The sequence below is a fragment of the Watersipora subatra genome, chromosome 4, assembly GCF_963576615.1.
Source record: "Watersipora subatra chromosome 4, tzWatSuba1.1, whole genome shotgun sequence".
Lineage (NCBI taxonomy): Eukaryota > Metazoa > Bryozoa > Gymnolaemata > Cheilostomatida > Watersiporidae > Watersipora > Watersipora subatra.
Window position 1 is genome coordinate 19679832 of NC_088711.1, and position 15014 is coordinate 19694845.

The 15014-nt window shown below is 34.3% G+C and overlaps 1 protein-coding gene across 2 annotated transcripts; it reads left to right on the forward strand.

Moving 5' to 3' along the window:
• Positions 1 to 562: 562 nt before the first annotated feature.
• LOC137393646 (aspartate aminotransferase-like) lies at positions 563 to 14888 on the forward strand. Of its 2 annotated transcripts, XM_068080285.1 has the most exons (11): positions 563 to 1444; positions 6199 to 6435; positions 6873 to 7019; positions 7945 to 8072; positions 9445 to 9511; positions 10479 to 10612; positions 11245 to 11424; positions 11674 to 11756; positions 12946 to 13099; positions 13843 to 14019; positions 14471 to 14888. In XM_068080285.1, the coding sequence occupies exons 2-11, from the start codon at positions 6204 to 6206 to the stop codon at positions 14504 to 14506; spliced, it is 1338 nt and encodes a 445-aa protein (XP_067936386.1). In that variant the 5' UTR covers positions 563 to 1444; positions 6199 to 6203; the 3' UTR covers positions 14507 to 14888. The 2 variants fall into 2 exon arrangements, 1 of the variants encoding a protein (XP_067936386.1); XR_010978312.1 differs by lacking the exon at positions 14471 to 14888 and having other exon boundaries at positions 12946 to 13162; positions 13843 to 13946.
• Positions 14889 to 15014: the final 126 nt, after the last annotated feature.

Consider the following 15014-nt stretch of genomic DNA (forward strand, 5'->3'; position numbering starts at 1 on the left):
AAGAAGTAACAATTTAAAGTAGTAGTGTGTCATCACAGTGACTTCTTCGTTAATCACTTAAATACACAAAATACTATCAAGATTGTAGCATTTGAAAAATTGTAGTTTCACATTACAGTTAGTAATTAAGAATATATAGGGAGTGCACATTCTTTCTTTGCCCAACTCGTAACCAATACCATTGAGGACTTGCCACGCGTCCTGATTTGCTTTTTTAGCCATATCATTCGCCTAGTAATATTCATTTTATGGCTGCTAAGAGTTTTGGAGTGTAATTGTTGGGATGAGAAGCTTGCTTTCAATGGGGTTGAACGGTCTATGATTGCTGATAGGCCAGGATTTACATATACAATGAATAGTAAGCAAAGTTATGCAAACAGACATGAAAAAAACAATATCTGAATAAAGGTTGAAGGGCGTTACTAGGAGAGGGTTGATAACTCGAAAGCCAGCTAATGAAAAAGTATTTCTAGTAATAAAATAGAATCGTCATAAGTTGATACTGACGCATCTTCGAGTACAACTGACATGGTATTCTTGCAATAATTTTTGATGCACAGCCAGTAGTAGTTACAGTAAATGCAGTTACCGGTATAAAACTGATTTTACAACGCTAAAATTTATGAGGGTGAGAAAAAAAAATTGTTATTATTAATGCTTGCATAACATATCTATTAGCTACTGACAATAAAATATTTCGAATACAACGTAATGTATTTTGAAACAAGTTAAAGATTTAATTTATTTATGGACGCATGATGGAGCAATTGTAAACCATGTGAGAGCCTAAAATGAAATAGTTAACGCAAAGAAAACAGTACGATGAAAAATATGTATTACAAAAATGTCATTAAGCGGGTTGCCAGACATAAAATAACAACATGGAGCCGGCTATTTATATCTAACAAACAATATGCTGGCTCATCAAGCAGAATTCCCATTATATTACGCTTGTCAGTTATCCATAAATTTGCCTTCATTACTATGACTGACTGGTTTACAATTTGCATTCATGAAGTAAGTACCAATGAGCCCACTATGACTTTTTAACCTTACGAATTTCATCCAGTCATTCAATAGTTAATAGTGTTGTAAATTTTGGTATACGCAGACCAAACCTACAATACCGGAGAAGATGTCACGTAGGCCAGTGGCGCGTACGACACCTCGCGAATATGGCGCTGACCTAGGGAAGACGAAACATTCAGTGTCGTATAGTTTCACAACTGTTTCAGAACTAGTTTCAGTGTGAAACTATTTGGATACATTATAAACAGTAGCGCGACCTTACTAGCTACTAGCCTGTGAATTTCGTTCCATTCTGTTTTTCCAGATATAGTCAAGAATAGTTTGCGGCGTCCCCTAAAACCTACGTCAAGATAGCACGTTCTGAAAATAGCCATACATGTATTAGCTTCAAGCGTTGATTTCTTCGGTGTTATAGGTAAAAGCTTTACTTGGTGTATCCTACCCATACAAACTGGTTTATTGAGTTCCATATTGAGATGTTGGTTGAGACGCGAATATCATTTCGATAATATGATGGAAGTACATGTTCATTTTCTGTTGGTAACTTTTATTGTGTACTTGAGAAGTAGGTTCGCATATGTATATGATAATTATATACAGTACGAGCTGCGTACACTGTACTAGATATACCGTATATAATGATGTATTGTTGTGAACTGACAGCAGCTTAATGCAGGCTATAGGCAATGGGTGATTCACGAGCTGTTATTTAGCACGCTTAGCAAATCGTTACTAGTTGATTTATCTCAGCATCATTAGTTTTGTTCAGTACAGCACTCCAATTTTACTACGCACTATGTTTTTTGATGTCTTAAAATAACCATAGAGTTATAGATCAGCTGTTTTCAACTGCTTGAACGTTAATTTAGTGTGCTTTGTTACATCAACGAAATATTGAGCAATTTTTTCGTTAGGGTATGATGAAGTCGAAATACAATTCCGTCTAAAGCATTAAGTAAAGAGGCACAATAAAACTGTCATTATTGGCATACAATAATAAGGATTATGTGTGACTCTGTATTAATATGACTACTTTGCATGTAAGAGCTCTGGAGTTCTTGAGTATGAGGTTAGCATTCTTCAGAAAAAATTTATTGACCTTTAAGCTGATGCGCAAACGACGTTTATGAGCCATCTAAGAAACTTTGAAGAAATTGGATGTTAATCTGTTGAACTTTCTTTGTTGAACTATTTCACACTTTTTATGTGCTACCTCTGTAGGATCTTACAGTGACTCTACTGCTAGTACCTTTATTGAAGGGTGTCAGCCTGTTTTTTTCAAACCAATGCAGGAGGCTAGGGAGGGGCAGGCCCCGGCAGGGCTAAAGCCACCCGGCCTATGGCGCCTTACAGTGCCTCGCGTTCCGTGTTCTCAACTCAAGTTGTTGAACTCGAGTTGCTGTTCAAAGAACTCGGCCTGGGTTTTTGATGAATTCGAGTTGCGTTACGCAAAACTAACCCGGGTTTGTAAAAAAGCAAAGTGAGTAATTGGGGTGTCTCATTTACAGAACTGCATTTGCGCATATTGTATAAAATTTAATAGTTGATTTCAAATAATAATTTAAATATATATACATATTTAAGTTATATATATTGGCGATATTTGCGCATATTTATTTATATAAATATAAAGAGACAAAAACAATTGTAGAATGTAAAAAGCAAACTGAAAAACAATTTATTTTGGGCTGGGCCACTTCTTTTTCAAATGAAAAAAAGAGTTATCTTTCTAGAACCTGACAAGAAACCGAATGAACACCGAAAATGAACAAGCATGGAAATTATATCAAGGATATTTAATGATGCACCAAAAAAGTTCCATATTCCATATAAGAAATATAGCTAGAGAAAATGAAATGATGAGTTGTTTAGTATGCCGTCTTACAGTGCTTCGCGTTCCATGTTCTCAAGCCGAGTTGTTGAACTCGAGTTGCTGTTGAAAGAACTCGGCCTGAGTTTTTGATGAACTCGAGTTGTGTAACTCGAGTTATGCAACTCGAGTTATATTTACAAACTCGAGTTTGTAAATATAACTCGGTTTATCAACTCAAGTTGCAAACTCGGGACACTAATTCACCATTGGTTCTAGTTTTACAGTACATACATAAATAGTTTAATTTCTATTAGCTAACGGATGCCTATTGATGTAACTTTGTTAATATAACCAGATCTACGGTTATGCTGCCGTAATACCAATATATTGCACCTTACTTTTACAAACTCAAGTTTGTAAATATAACTCGAGTTCAACAACTCGAGTTGAGAACACGGAACGCGAGGCACTGTAAGGCGCCATACCTGGCCCGATGTCTCACTCTGGCGGGTGCGGGGTAATGCTTACGAATTCACTCTGTGGTAACTTTATTCACATTTTCTGTAAAATATCACTCTGTCACTCCTATCATACAATTCGTTATTTATGTTATCAATTTGTTACTTACGGTGTTTTGCAACATAAATAACAACATTACTTATTGGGTTTTTTTATTGCAGTTAAACTTGTTATTGCAGCCCTTTTCACCAATATTGTGGAGCTATATTCTGTACATAACCCAATTTTCATTGTAAAATAAGCACTTATTAATAGCCCTCCTGTGTTTGTGTATAATAACCTATTCGCATCACATAATAACCTCTGAACAATGTTATTATTTGATGCGCTATGACCAAATAAGAAATATTTAAACGAAGTTGAAATGTTCAAAACATGCAACTATTTTAGCTATGATTTCAGGCAATTAGCAGACCAATAACCTTCTCAACCTGGGTAACACATACTTCAGCCAATGAAACTCCTGGGTTTTATGCTATGGTGATTGGCTATACATCCCTGTGTGTGCTGAAATGTTATTTGTAGTTTGCATAGAGAACTGTAAGAATCACTTCTTAGAGTAGGCCGAGGCGTATTTGGTAAGAAAATATAATTTGAAGATGTAAAATTTTGTTCTAAAGTTAAAGGTATTCACATAATGGTTTACGTACATAAAGCAAATCTAAAAATCGAAATTTTATGACATGCTTGAAAATTTGCATGATTGATTTATATGTACCAGCTTTTATCTTTTATATTTTTATTCCAAGTAGTTAAACCTATAAACGTTAACTTCAAAGGATGTGTTAATTATATCACTCGAGTGAAAACTGGTCTAACCGCAAAATTTCCTTTTTATTGTTTTTCACTTTTCTGCTCATTGTTGAGATGTTATCTAATAAAAACCAAGGTAGTATCTTTTATGGAACGAGTATTCTATGTTTAGGGCAAATTGTTAGCTAATGAGAATGTTTTTTCCTTGGGGTTACAGGCTTACAGCGTCAATCCGATAGGTCTAAAATAGAGCTACTGCAGGCTTCATATGTGCTCATAAACCATACGTCTTTCTATAAAAAGATTTCCAAGCTTGGACTAATGGCTGCAGCATTGTATGAGGCAGAGCTATATTAGCCGGCATAAGCCTATACTGACTGGATTAGGCAGTGTTAAGGCTAGAATAGAAAAATTTTTCAGCTTGTGATCTACTTACGCTAAGGAATCTTTCGTTATTTATCAAATCTTTATATTGCGTATTTGAGCTATCAGTAAAAGTTGCGAGTATCTATAATTTATAGTAGCCATGGCAACTATAAACTTATTATTTATAAATAATCAGTGCATAGGCTAATCATTTCAAACTACGTATATTGTTAGCTTGATGCACTATGATGATGAGCAAAATATATTTGTCAACTCCTCATCTTTGGTTAGTCTCTTATAAACATACAGTACATACGAGCTTTGGCTATTTACAATCGCTGGCACCTGCTCGTCTTGTCACTTTACATAAGTGCTATTATGGATAACCTAGATTGATTTCAATGGCGCCATAGAAATGTAACTAGATAACTTTATGCAAATTTGTGTAAACATGTGTCATCTGTATTAACTTTGCTTGGGGTATTGTTGACTGTCTGGTACATATTATTTTTAAGTTGATACATTCTGTACTATGATTGCCGGCGAGGCTAAAAGTTCAAATTGTAGCGTAGGTTCTGTGAATATTGTAATGCAATAGTCTATAATTGGCTAATACGTTTTCATGCGATAATAGAAATTGCAGTACTTTAAATAGTTTAAAATTAGCGATTGGGCAATACTGTAGAGAAAGAATGTTTGGCATATACATGTATATGGTTGAGACTCCGCACCTTACTAACAAATGTAAAAATAGCATTAAATTTGATCTTAACATTGTTTCACTGGCCTATGCCAACAAAAACAAATCGCACTGTTTGGAAAATAAAATATAATAAAATAGCCTATTTTGTAACAAGAGCTCGGCTGTCGGTCTATCCGAAACATGACTGAGTTTTAAGACTGTGTTTAGAGTTCATACACTTGACGATTTCTCATGGCACACCAGACTGCTACTAGTAATGATGACTGCCAGGGTACTAGTAATAGTAACATGGAAATTGAAAAGTATTTTGTATAAAAGTCATCTATTAAGTGCTTATTAAGATTTTTGCATATCTATATACATATTTCTCAAAGTTGGTCGTATGTCGTCTATATGCGCATCCAGCTATACCGCACGCTGATTATTAAACCGATGCGGCCACGCGCTACGATGCCCCTGTTAAGAAATATTTTTCATAAGGTTCAATTACTATATCTGGGGTCAAGGCCAATTCTTCTCGCGTGGACAATTATATTGTCTTCGTATCGCCGTATTCAAAGTTTTGATGGATAGCTTCTGGTGGAACAGTTATCTTTTTTATACACACACACACTTCTATGCAAGAATTGTTATTATTAATTCTACATATTCGGGATTTTTATTTTGTTTTCTCCATTCGTATTAATTGTATCATTACCGAATCATCATTTATTGTAATCCTAGCAAAACCGACTTAATTTAGCTATTACTCGCGAGCTGTTTCACATTTACATCTAAACTTTTTTTTTAATCGTTTAATTTTTTTTTCATTTATTTGACCTGCACGAAACATTTTCCTCGTGATATGAAGTTTAAAAGTTAGAGTGGCAAATGTTGTTATATCTTAAATACAAATTCATTTTCTGACCAAAGATTTTTCTATTACTTGGACGCCGCCCGTAGCACAGCTAGTAAAAATATGTTTGTAAAAGGACAGGCAAATTGCTTGAGTTAGTACTTGAATGTATCTTTGCAGCAAGAATGAGTGAAAAAAATGAAAAAGTTGATGATGGAAGCCATTATAGAAGAAAAGACTTGCATAAATATGGCCAGGCATCTAATCTAAAGATGAATGAACACGTTAAAAAGCTACAAAGTCAAGGACAACAAATTCACCATCTCGCTTTCGGACAGTCTCCATTTCCTGTTCCTGAGAAGTTGTGCTCAGCAATGCAGAAGCATGCTTTTCGGAATGACTATGTCAGTATGTCAGGTAAGTCAGCATTATTATTCAGCAAGTAAGCTTAAGTCAGCGAGTTATTATTTTCGCTGTTTTTTATTGTTTATAAGACTTCAGCAATTATTGTTCTTTTGTTTTGAATTAATATTTTTAACTCTATCTATACATTTTGTGTTTGTACGTTAATTACCCCTTCACGTGTTGGTTTTATATTGAAAATATGTATCATTTTTGCCACAGAATATGGGAGATTCGTGTGAGAACATTTCAAATCTTGGCGATGCAATTGAATAGGTGATTTTCTTAGCTGGGCTCAAGCCCGTGTATGTGCATCTCTATACCCACAACTGCTCACAATTATGTTTTATGGCTACATACGTTACTATATATACATACTTTTATTCATAACATTTATTTTCAAAAGTTAACTATATTTGATTTGTTTAAAAGTATATCCTGGTTCATTTTAGGAATTGCTGACCTCCGGAGTGCCATCTGTCAGCACCATAACAGTTTTCCAACTGGGTACCCTGAAGCACTCATTCAGCCAGAAAACATCGTAGTAGCTGATGGCTCCAAGATACTCATTTATCTCACTATGGTTGTTACTGACACAGGTAAACTGTCCTCCCTGATTGTTAGGCCTTCTATTCTGTACTATATATAGTAGTAATCAATATTACCACCAGCTGCTTGACAGAACATAGAACATGCTTACATTTTATAGAACATACTGAGAAATGTTCTAAATTGTTTTTGATCTGACCCATCTGAATTGATATCTCTTAATATCTTTGCTATTCAAATGATCGATAATATCGATAATATTTCCTAACCTTGCAGATTAGGAAAGTTAGTGAGGTCTGAATTCTTGTATGGCGTTATATTTCCTTTTTTAGCACTCAATTTTAAAGATACAGCTGCAGCGATCATCCCATCAACTATTATTCATTTTGATATTTTATTATATTGTATTATTATGATATTATATTATATTTTGATATATCTGCAGAGTAATTTAGCTCATACATTTGTAGTAATATTTGAAAGCAAAAGCATATCTTAAATTTACATGTAAGCACCACTAACTACATTTTTCTTGTTGTCAAATGTTTAAATGAACTTGTACCTTAAATAGTGGAAAAAAACCATCAATAAAATGATGTTCTTCGTTACATGCCCAAACAAAAATGAGAAAACAGAAATCATGAGTTATGGAGTGAGTTGAACGAAAGTATTTTAAAAGTTGATAATCTAATAGTATTGCAAAGGAGTCGAGATGGTGAATTGAAGGTTGTAGTAACAGAAATTTCATAAACTAAAACATGATATGTTTGTACGAAATGCTGTGACAGCGTAACCATATCATTGATTTCATCAAGCTAATATCTAAATTTCATTATTATTTTCTGCGCTCATCAGGGAAGTCTTGCGGTTTGCGCACCACAATGTTACAGAGACAGTAGTCCATGTCATGTTTTTGCTAATGATCGTTAATTTAATCCTGTATACACATCTATCATTTGTTTGTCCTACTTGCAGTCGTAATCCTCAAGGCACCCAGCTGGACTACCTACCAATCCCAGGTAACTCTGGCAGGCAGACAACAAATAATTGTCAATTGTCCATTTGAGGATGAATGGAAGATAACTCCTCAAAATTTGATCCAGGTATGTTGTTGATGTTTAAAACACTTTGTAGACAAACTAGTAAAAGCTGTGTCTTGCTCTAGGAAGTAACAACTAAAAATTGATAGGTGTCATTAATGTTCTCCGAGGGACATTAGTAATAATGATTGAAGTTGTCTTTCCTTTATATGTATTCTTAATTGTGTTATAATATACAGTAGATGCTCCTACAGCGTAAATAATCCATTCTGAGAGTGTTTACGTTATTAGGATTTTACGCTACAGGAACACTAAAATGCATGAGAATTGCCTAATCCATTCCAAGATCATCTTAAACTTACCTCTTTGGCTTTTCAAACAGGAAAAAACTAAACTTAACTTTATAATGTAATGAATGTACATGTACAATAACTGGCATTATTGGTTTGTATCCACAACTTCTCTCTTTTTACCCTTATCACTTTCACTTGGTTTAGGGATTATGATTTTACATAAAGTTAAGAGGAGCGCACGCCTTCAATATCAATTCAAATCAATTCAATATCAATTCAAATCAATTCAAATCAATTTTTCCCCAGACAGCAAGGTCTATGCTGGAAAGAAAAAATTGTATGTCTAAAATAAAGCAAAACGAAAATTAAATTTATACTATAGTAACGGGAGTGTCTGTCTGTCTGTTTGTCCTAACCCAGGGTTAGAGGTGATGATAAGAGATTGCATTCACTAGTCACTCGTGACATTCACTAGTGACTAGTAATTAGATCAACTGGTGACATTCATTCTAACAACTACACCAATCGACTGTCTTTAGGTATTTCTGAATAATTGTGCAACTACTTATACTCTGCATTTTATGGACACACCTGGTGATCACTCACAAAACCATGCGTCATTTTCTCTCCCAAGTGCGGTAATTGAGAAAACGATATCTTTAAGGCTAACTATGGAGCTCTCGGCTTTCAAATCTAATTTGAAAGCTTACACCTCCTTGCTTTAATTTATATGGACTTTTTTACGTAATACAAAGCAAAAATTGTCTATAAATTCTTTACATTAACTGGAATTTATGTAAAAGGAAGTTTACTACTGTCTACTGCAGCCTTGAAAGAATTGATCTAGTCAAATATAAAATTAAAAATATATACTAATGTGGCAGAACTGCTTAGCATACCTGTGTCTAGTTGTTTTTCAGGTGCTCTCCAGCTGATTGATGCCTCTCAATATTCAATTTTAGTGCGCTGCCATATTTTGAGATGGTTTTGATTCTTTTCAGATCTAAGATTCCAACATTGATTATAAATTTCATCAAAAGTTAAACTATATTGTGAACTTGTAGCTAAGTGAATGCGTGAAGTTGTTCTAAAAGAAATCTTTGTGTTCATGCCTGCAAATTTGTTTTTATTTTCGTTGCCAGACACTCGAAGGCCAAGAAATTCAAGAAAAGAATCTGCTTCTCATTTTCAACAATCCTGGAAACCCGAGTACGAATATCTTCAGCTGTTTTATAGAGTTCATAGAGTATCATACGTATTATCACTATAGATAACATCACACCACTATGTATGAAATTGTTTTTTTCTCTTGAAACCATCAAATTTTATAGTAAATATTTTTGTATTAATAAATACATTGTGATTCGTCCAGTTCATTTGATGTAAAATTTGACTCAAAAAATTTGACTCAAAAATGTATGATAAATTATTAATGAAGACTCTGCAGGTTATAATTATCCATTAAAACAAGTGTACCGGTATTTCATAAAACTATGTGAAAATATAAATGTAAAAATTAAGTCATATGTAAAAAATAACAAAATAACAAAAGGTCACTAAAAAGAAGTAACAATAAGTTTTTATTGCTATTTAGAAGCAAACAAACAAAAGTGTAGAGTCTAACCCTCTAAGGTAGAGGCAGTGATAGATATATATATAACCTAACTAATATACATAACTATATATATATAAAATATATTAAGAACTGAAAACTTTTAAAACTATATATAACTACATTAACGTTACATATAACATATAACGTTACATAACTATATATATATAGTTATATAACTAATATGTGTGACTATATATATAAAATATATATAACCTAAATAGATACACATAACTTAATTTACTCTAATTTATATTAGGTAAATTTCATCTAACTTAGCTTTGTTTTCGCCAGTCTCTTTGCTCTTACATAAGAAACTAATGCTTTAAGAAACTTCAAATACCCTATATTGGAAAGTACTTTCGTTGTAAGTGTAACAATTGATTAAATTTTATATCTTATGTTGAGTGTTTTGTTTGTTGAAGCGGTTGTAAGTAGGTATGTGACTGTATGTACTTTTATTTTAACAAACGCTTTGCAGGCCAGATAAGTGGCATATGCATAAGGCTATGCCAAGGATTGCAAATTCTATCAAATCCCTTTTACCGTGTTATTTGTTTCTAGGTGGTCTTCTTTACACTACAGAGGAACTCGAGGCTTTGGGCAAAGTTTTCCGACGGTATCGCATTCTAGTCATCAGTGATGAGATATATGCCAACCTGACCTATCCTGACAGCTGCTATACTTCCCTTGCTAAGGTATTTCTCGAGCGTGTATTCATTGAAGGTTCTGTTGCACCGTGTTCAGGTGAAACATTCTGTTAACACCATGTTGTTAAGTAGAGTTTTTTTATGTATAATTACAAAATTTCAGGTCATTTGAAGTTTTTTTGTAACTGGTTTAAATGTTTATGCATATTTGGCCACAAGTTGAAAAACAACTAGTGAACTCTCACCATACGACATCAATTCGTTCCAGTAGTGGCATCGTAAGGCGAAAATGTTGTATAGAGGGATATAGAAACCTATAGTAATTATCTGTGCAGAAAAACATCGTGTTCCACATCGTAAGGCCAAAGAACCATATAACAAAGTAATCGTAACCTGGGGGTACGTTGTCCAGTTTTGATCAGTAATTGATGTGTAAAACGAATTCACTGACACTGGTAGCAATCACACACTGGCACTGGCAGCTGTCCCTGGGAGCTGTCACTGACAGCTATTACCAGCAACTGTTACTGGCAGTTGTCAACGGCAGATGTCATCAGCAGATGTCACTGGAAGCTGTCACCAGCAGATGTCACCGGTAGTTGTCACCGGCAGCTATTGCCAGCAGCTGTCACCGGCGACTGCAGCTATGCCATTTTATGACTTATCGTCGTCTGTTACAGTTCTATCCTGAAGGAACTGTGGTTACAACAGGCCTCTCAAAGTGGTCCAGCGCGGGTGGATGGAGAGTGGGGTACGCTATCTTTCCTCCACAGCTTTCTAACATAAGGGAAGCTGTAATTAGTGCTGCCAGCCACACATACAGCTGCTGTGCTGCTCCTCAACAGTATGCCGCCACTGAAGTAAGTGTTAATGTTCAGTAAATGAATGGTAAACATTTATTATAGAGACAATTAGAAAGGAAAATAGAAAAGCTGTGGAATATGACATTAGCCTGTTTGTTGGTTGAATTAGCTATATCTGGCACCAGCTTATTTTTCTGGGAATAACTTCTATACTGTCTACAGCATATGTTACTTGGTTCCTATTCATGCATATTCATTGAATATTCATTGTTTATCTGACTCAGCTATTTCAAAATTTGTGTTTAGTTCTTGAGAGACATAGAGAGCTGCAAGGACTTCATGTACCACACGAGGAGAATACTGCATGCTGTCAGTATAATGTGTGTCAAGTGAGTATCATACTCCCCAACTGTTGCTGACTGATAGGGTTACGGTACCAAAGAACTGCTTGTTGTCCATAACCATCTGATGTCGGTTATGGGTATTTCTTGAAACCTGGCAGGTTTAAATAGCGTGTGTTCTTTTTATGAATCTTTTAGTAAAAGTAGACTGCACTTCAGATGAACAATGGATTAACTAAGAGAGCTGTGCTTCTGTCTGGTCAGCTCTTACTAAATGGTTTTATAACAAATATACAATGTATGTGAAATTAAATGCCTTTTATTCATTTATTTAATTTGTATTGTCGTTATAAATAAAGATAAATGGTAGAGCATGTCATATTTGTATCAATCATTTTTCTATCATAAATTTCTGAAAATTAAATACTTTTAAAATTTTTTTTTAACTCAGTTCATAAAATGACAGTTGTTTTCATAGGTTTCTCTGTTCTTAGCAATGCTAGATAGTAAAAAACACTGTTAGTCATTCACCATTGTTAATTTGGTCTTCGACTTTTGAGCGCTGCCTAAAGCTCACAAGAGAAAGGGAAAACATTGCATTTGGTGTGATGAATAACTAAAATATAACCTAAATAGCAATTTTGGAAGCATTTGTTAAAAAGTGTCTTTGTAGGACTGGTTGCCGGTATCATGTTCAAACAAAAATATTAGAGCTCTTTAGCGAAGAAGTAAAGAAAGGGAACTCATTTACAAAGTTGCATGGTAATGCAACCTTGTATCTTTTGTTTTTTCTATATATTCTTTTATTTTTTCTATATTGTTTTGACTCCTTGCAGACAATTAATCAAGCCTCCAACAACCCGAATATGTCAGAAGTACTAGTGCTAATACTAGTACTTAAAAGTCATATGTGGAAGAGCAACTATAAAATATTCAACTGTCAATTCATGAAGGATATTTTTTCTATACTGGAGTTGGAATAAATTCTAACCATTAGAGATCAATTATTTCATAAGTATAACCCCTCCGATGTTACTAAAACTAATGTCTAACAACATTTTGTTGATGGTTTTTGTTATTAAGAACAACAATGACATATATTTGAAAAGATCCCAATAATTTTATTAAAAATTCAAAGTGTTAAGAATTACTTAGTTTTATGGTATTTGCTCTCTTGTTCAACATGGGTAAAGAAACACTGTCCCAGTTAGGATATTTAGTTTGAGCTGTTATGTAGGAAACTACGTGCTGTCGGAGTCAGAGTTCATAAGTCTCATGCTGGCTACTACATCCATCCAGACTTCAGCAACTTCAGGGAGGATTTAGGTCGACGGTCTATCTTTACAGGACAGCAGATGTGTGATGCCATCTTGGCAGAAACTAAAGTTGCTGTAAGATAGTATTATCTGAAAGGGCTAGTGTTTGACCGCCGAATTTCCAGACACGACTGGCAGGTTGTGTAGTAAATGAGTGGATTCTTTCGTTATAGGAAAATGTAATATTGCTAGACTCTGAAGTTCTGAACAGTACTATAACCTGTGATCACATGAATAGTTTTGTTATTCATAGCGGGACTACTGATGTGTGTCTAGTCAGTAAATAGTGCTTTTGTTTAACTAATTCTTTGCTAATCTTAGTATGAGAAATTATTTATTTTAAAACATCTTTAATATTATGTTTAAAAAAGTTTTTTTTTAAATAAGATTTTAAAATTTTGGCAGAATGGTTCATCATGTCTGGCATTGGTAAAATCGCACAATGATTGAGCGGTCATTTAGATCCTTCAGCTACTTCAACAGCATGAATTAGGAGTTGTCTACTCCTTGCAATCTTTTGTTCACAAGTTTCATTTCGCTAATAATTCGCTTTTTTGTCAGTATGGATAAAATTGCATACCCCTTGCATACTATTGTTTAGCATCATGAATGCCAACTGTGCGCAGTAGCACATGGGCCATTGCAAAGATATTGCTCTGAACATACAAGTTGATGGATTTTTAAAACTTCCCAAAGCAAGATAATTTCCTTATCAATATTTTTATAGCTCACTAAAACAAGTGAGTTCAATACAGCTATTAGCTGATGCTATTGTAATCTGCAAGCATGAGGTTTGAAGAAAAAATGTTTCGTTACAGTTGCTACCCGGCGCAATTTTACATCTTGAAGAACCGAATTCACTCACTACTCGACTTTGTTATGTAAATTTTGATGGTATTAAGGCCTTAGAAGTGAGTCGAGAGATTGGCCTAGATCAAAAACTAGGAGAGGATTTTGTGGATTGCTACTGCCAACCAACAGTTGAAGCTATCGAGGTACGAATTAGCAACTCGTTTATATTCTATAGCTTTGACACCCACAGGTATAACTTGTAATCTTCTTGTAGTTTTTGTGGAGTCTGATGTGCCTACTATGGCAGATTTTGTACAGAACCTAAACACTACTGTTACACAATTACATTTTACTGCAATAAACACTGCTCAGTAAGTAAGACTGCCATATACACTTACGGATACCTCTTTAACTACCATCAATATGTTAGATAACATCAATGCCACCACTTGACGCCTTAGAGGCAATTCCGGTGAAGAGGTAAATTATACCATAGTATTTTTTAACTTATTTAAATTGATAAACTAGTAAAGTGAATAGACAAGTCATGCATGATTAACTCATCTCGCTCTTTGTTTAATGGAACAAAGACATTTTACTGTTTATACATAATCATACTCTTTTAGATGACAGCTATTGCTACGTATGTTTTAGAGTTTGGCTGCGTGGTGTACAAACCTGAAGAATTGACAACCACAAGACTCATGAACCACCTCAAGAGCACATGACTTGTGCAAACATACTGTATGGTACAATCATCTTCCATTTTTTAGTTTTCTAAGTATCATTTTCATAAAAATAATATAGTTTTTGCTTGTTGATAAATGGGAAGTACCCATCACTTCAGTTGCCGAAGTGATGGTGGCCACTTACCCCATTCTGTTGAGGCCATAATAATTATTTCCAATATTTTTTTAATGATTTGAAATGCGACAGCACTGTGTATAGCAGTTTTTTTACGAGAACCTAAGATTTTATGTACACATGCAAGTACGAATGAACACTGACAATTATTTAATTTTTTCTCTTTATAACTTCATATATTGTCAATATTTCTTCATTATAACAGAATTCATCAAGCAGGCCACTACTACTCATTGAGACGTTCTAAGAACTTTTTACCGCGTATAAAAGAATTTTAACACTGCAAATATTGTATTCTATTAAATATAATAACGATATTTAAATCATTGACATT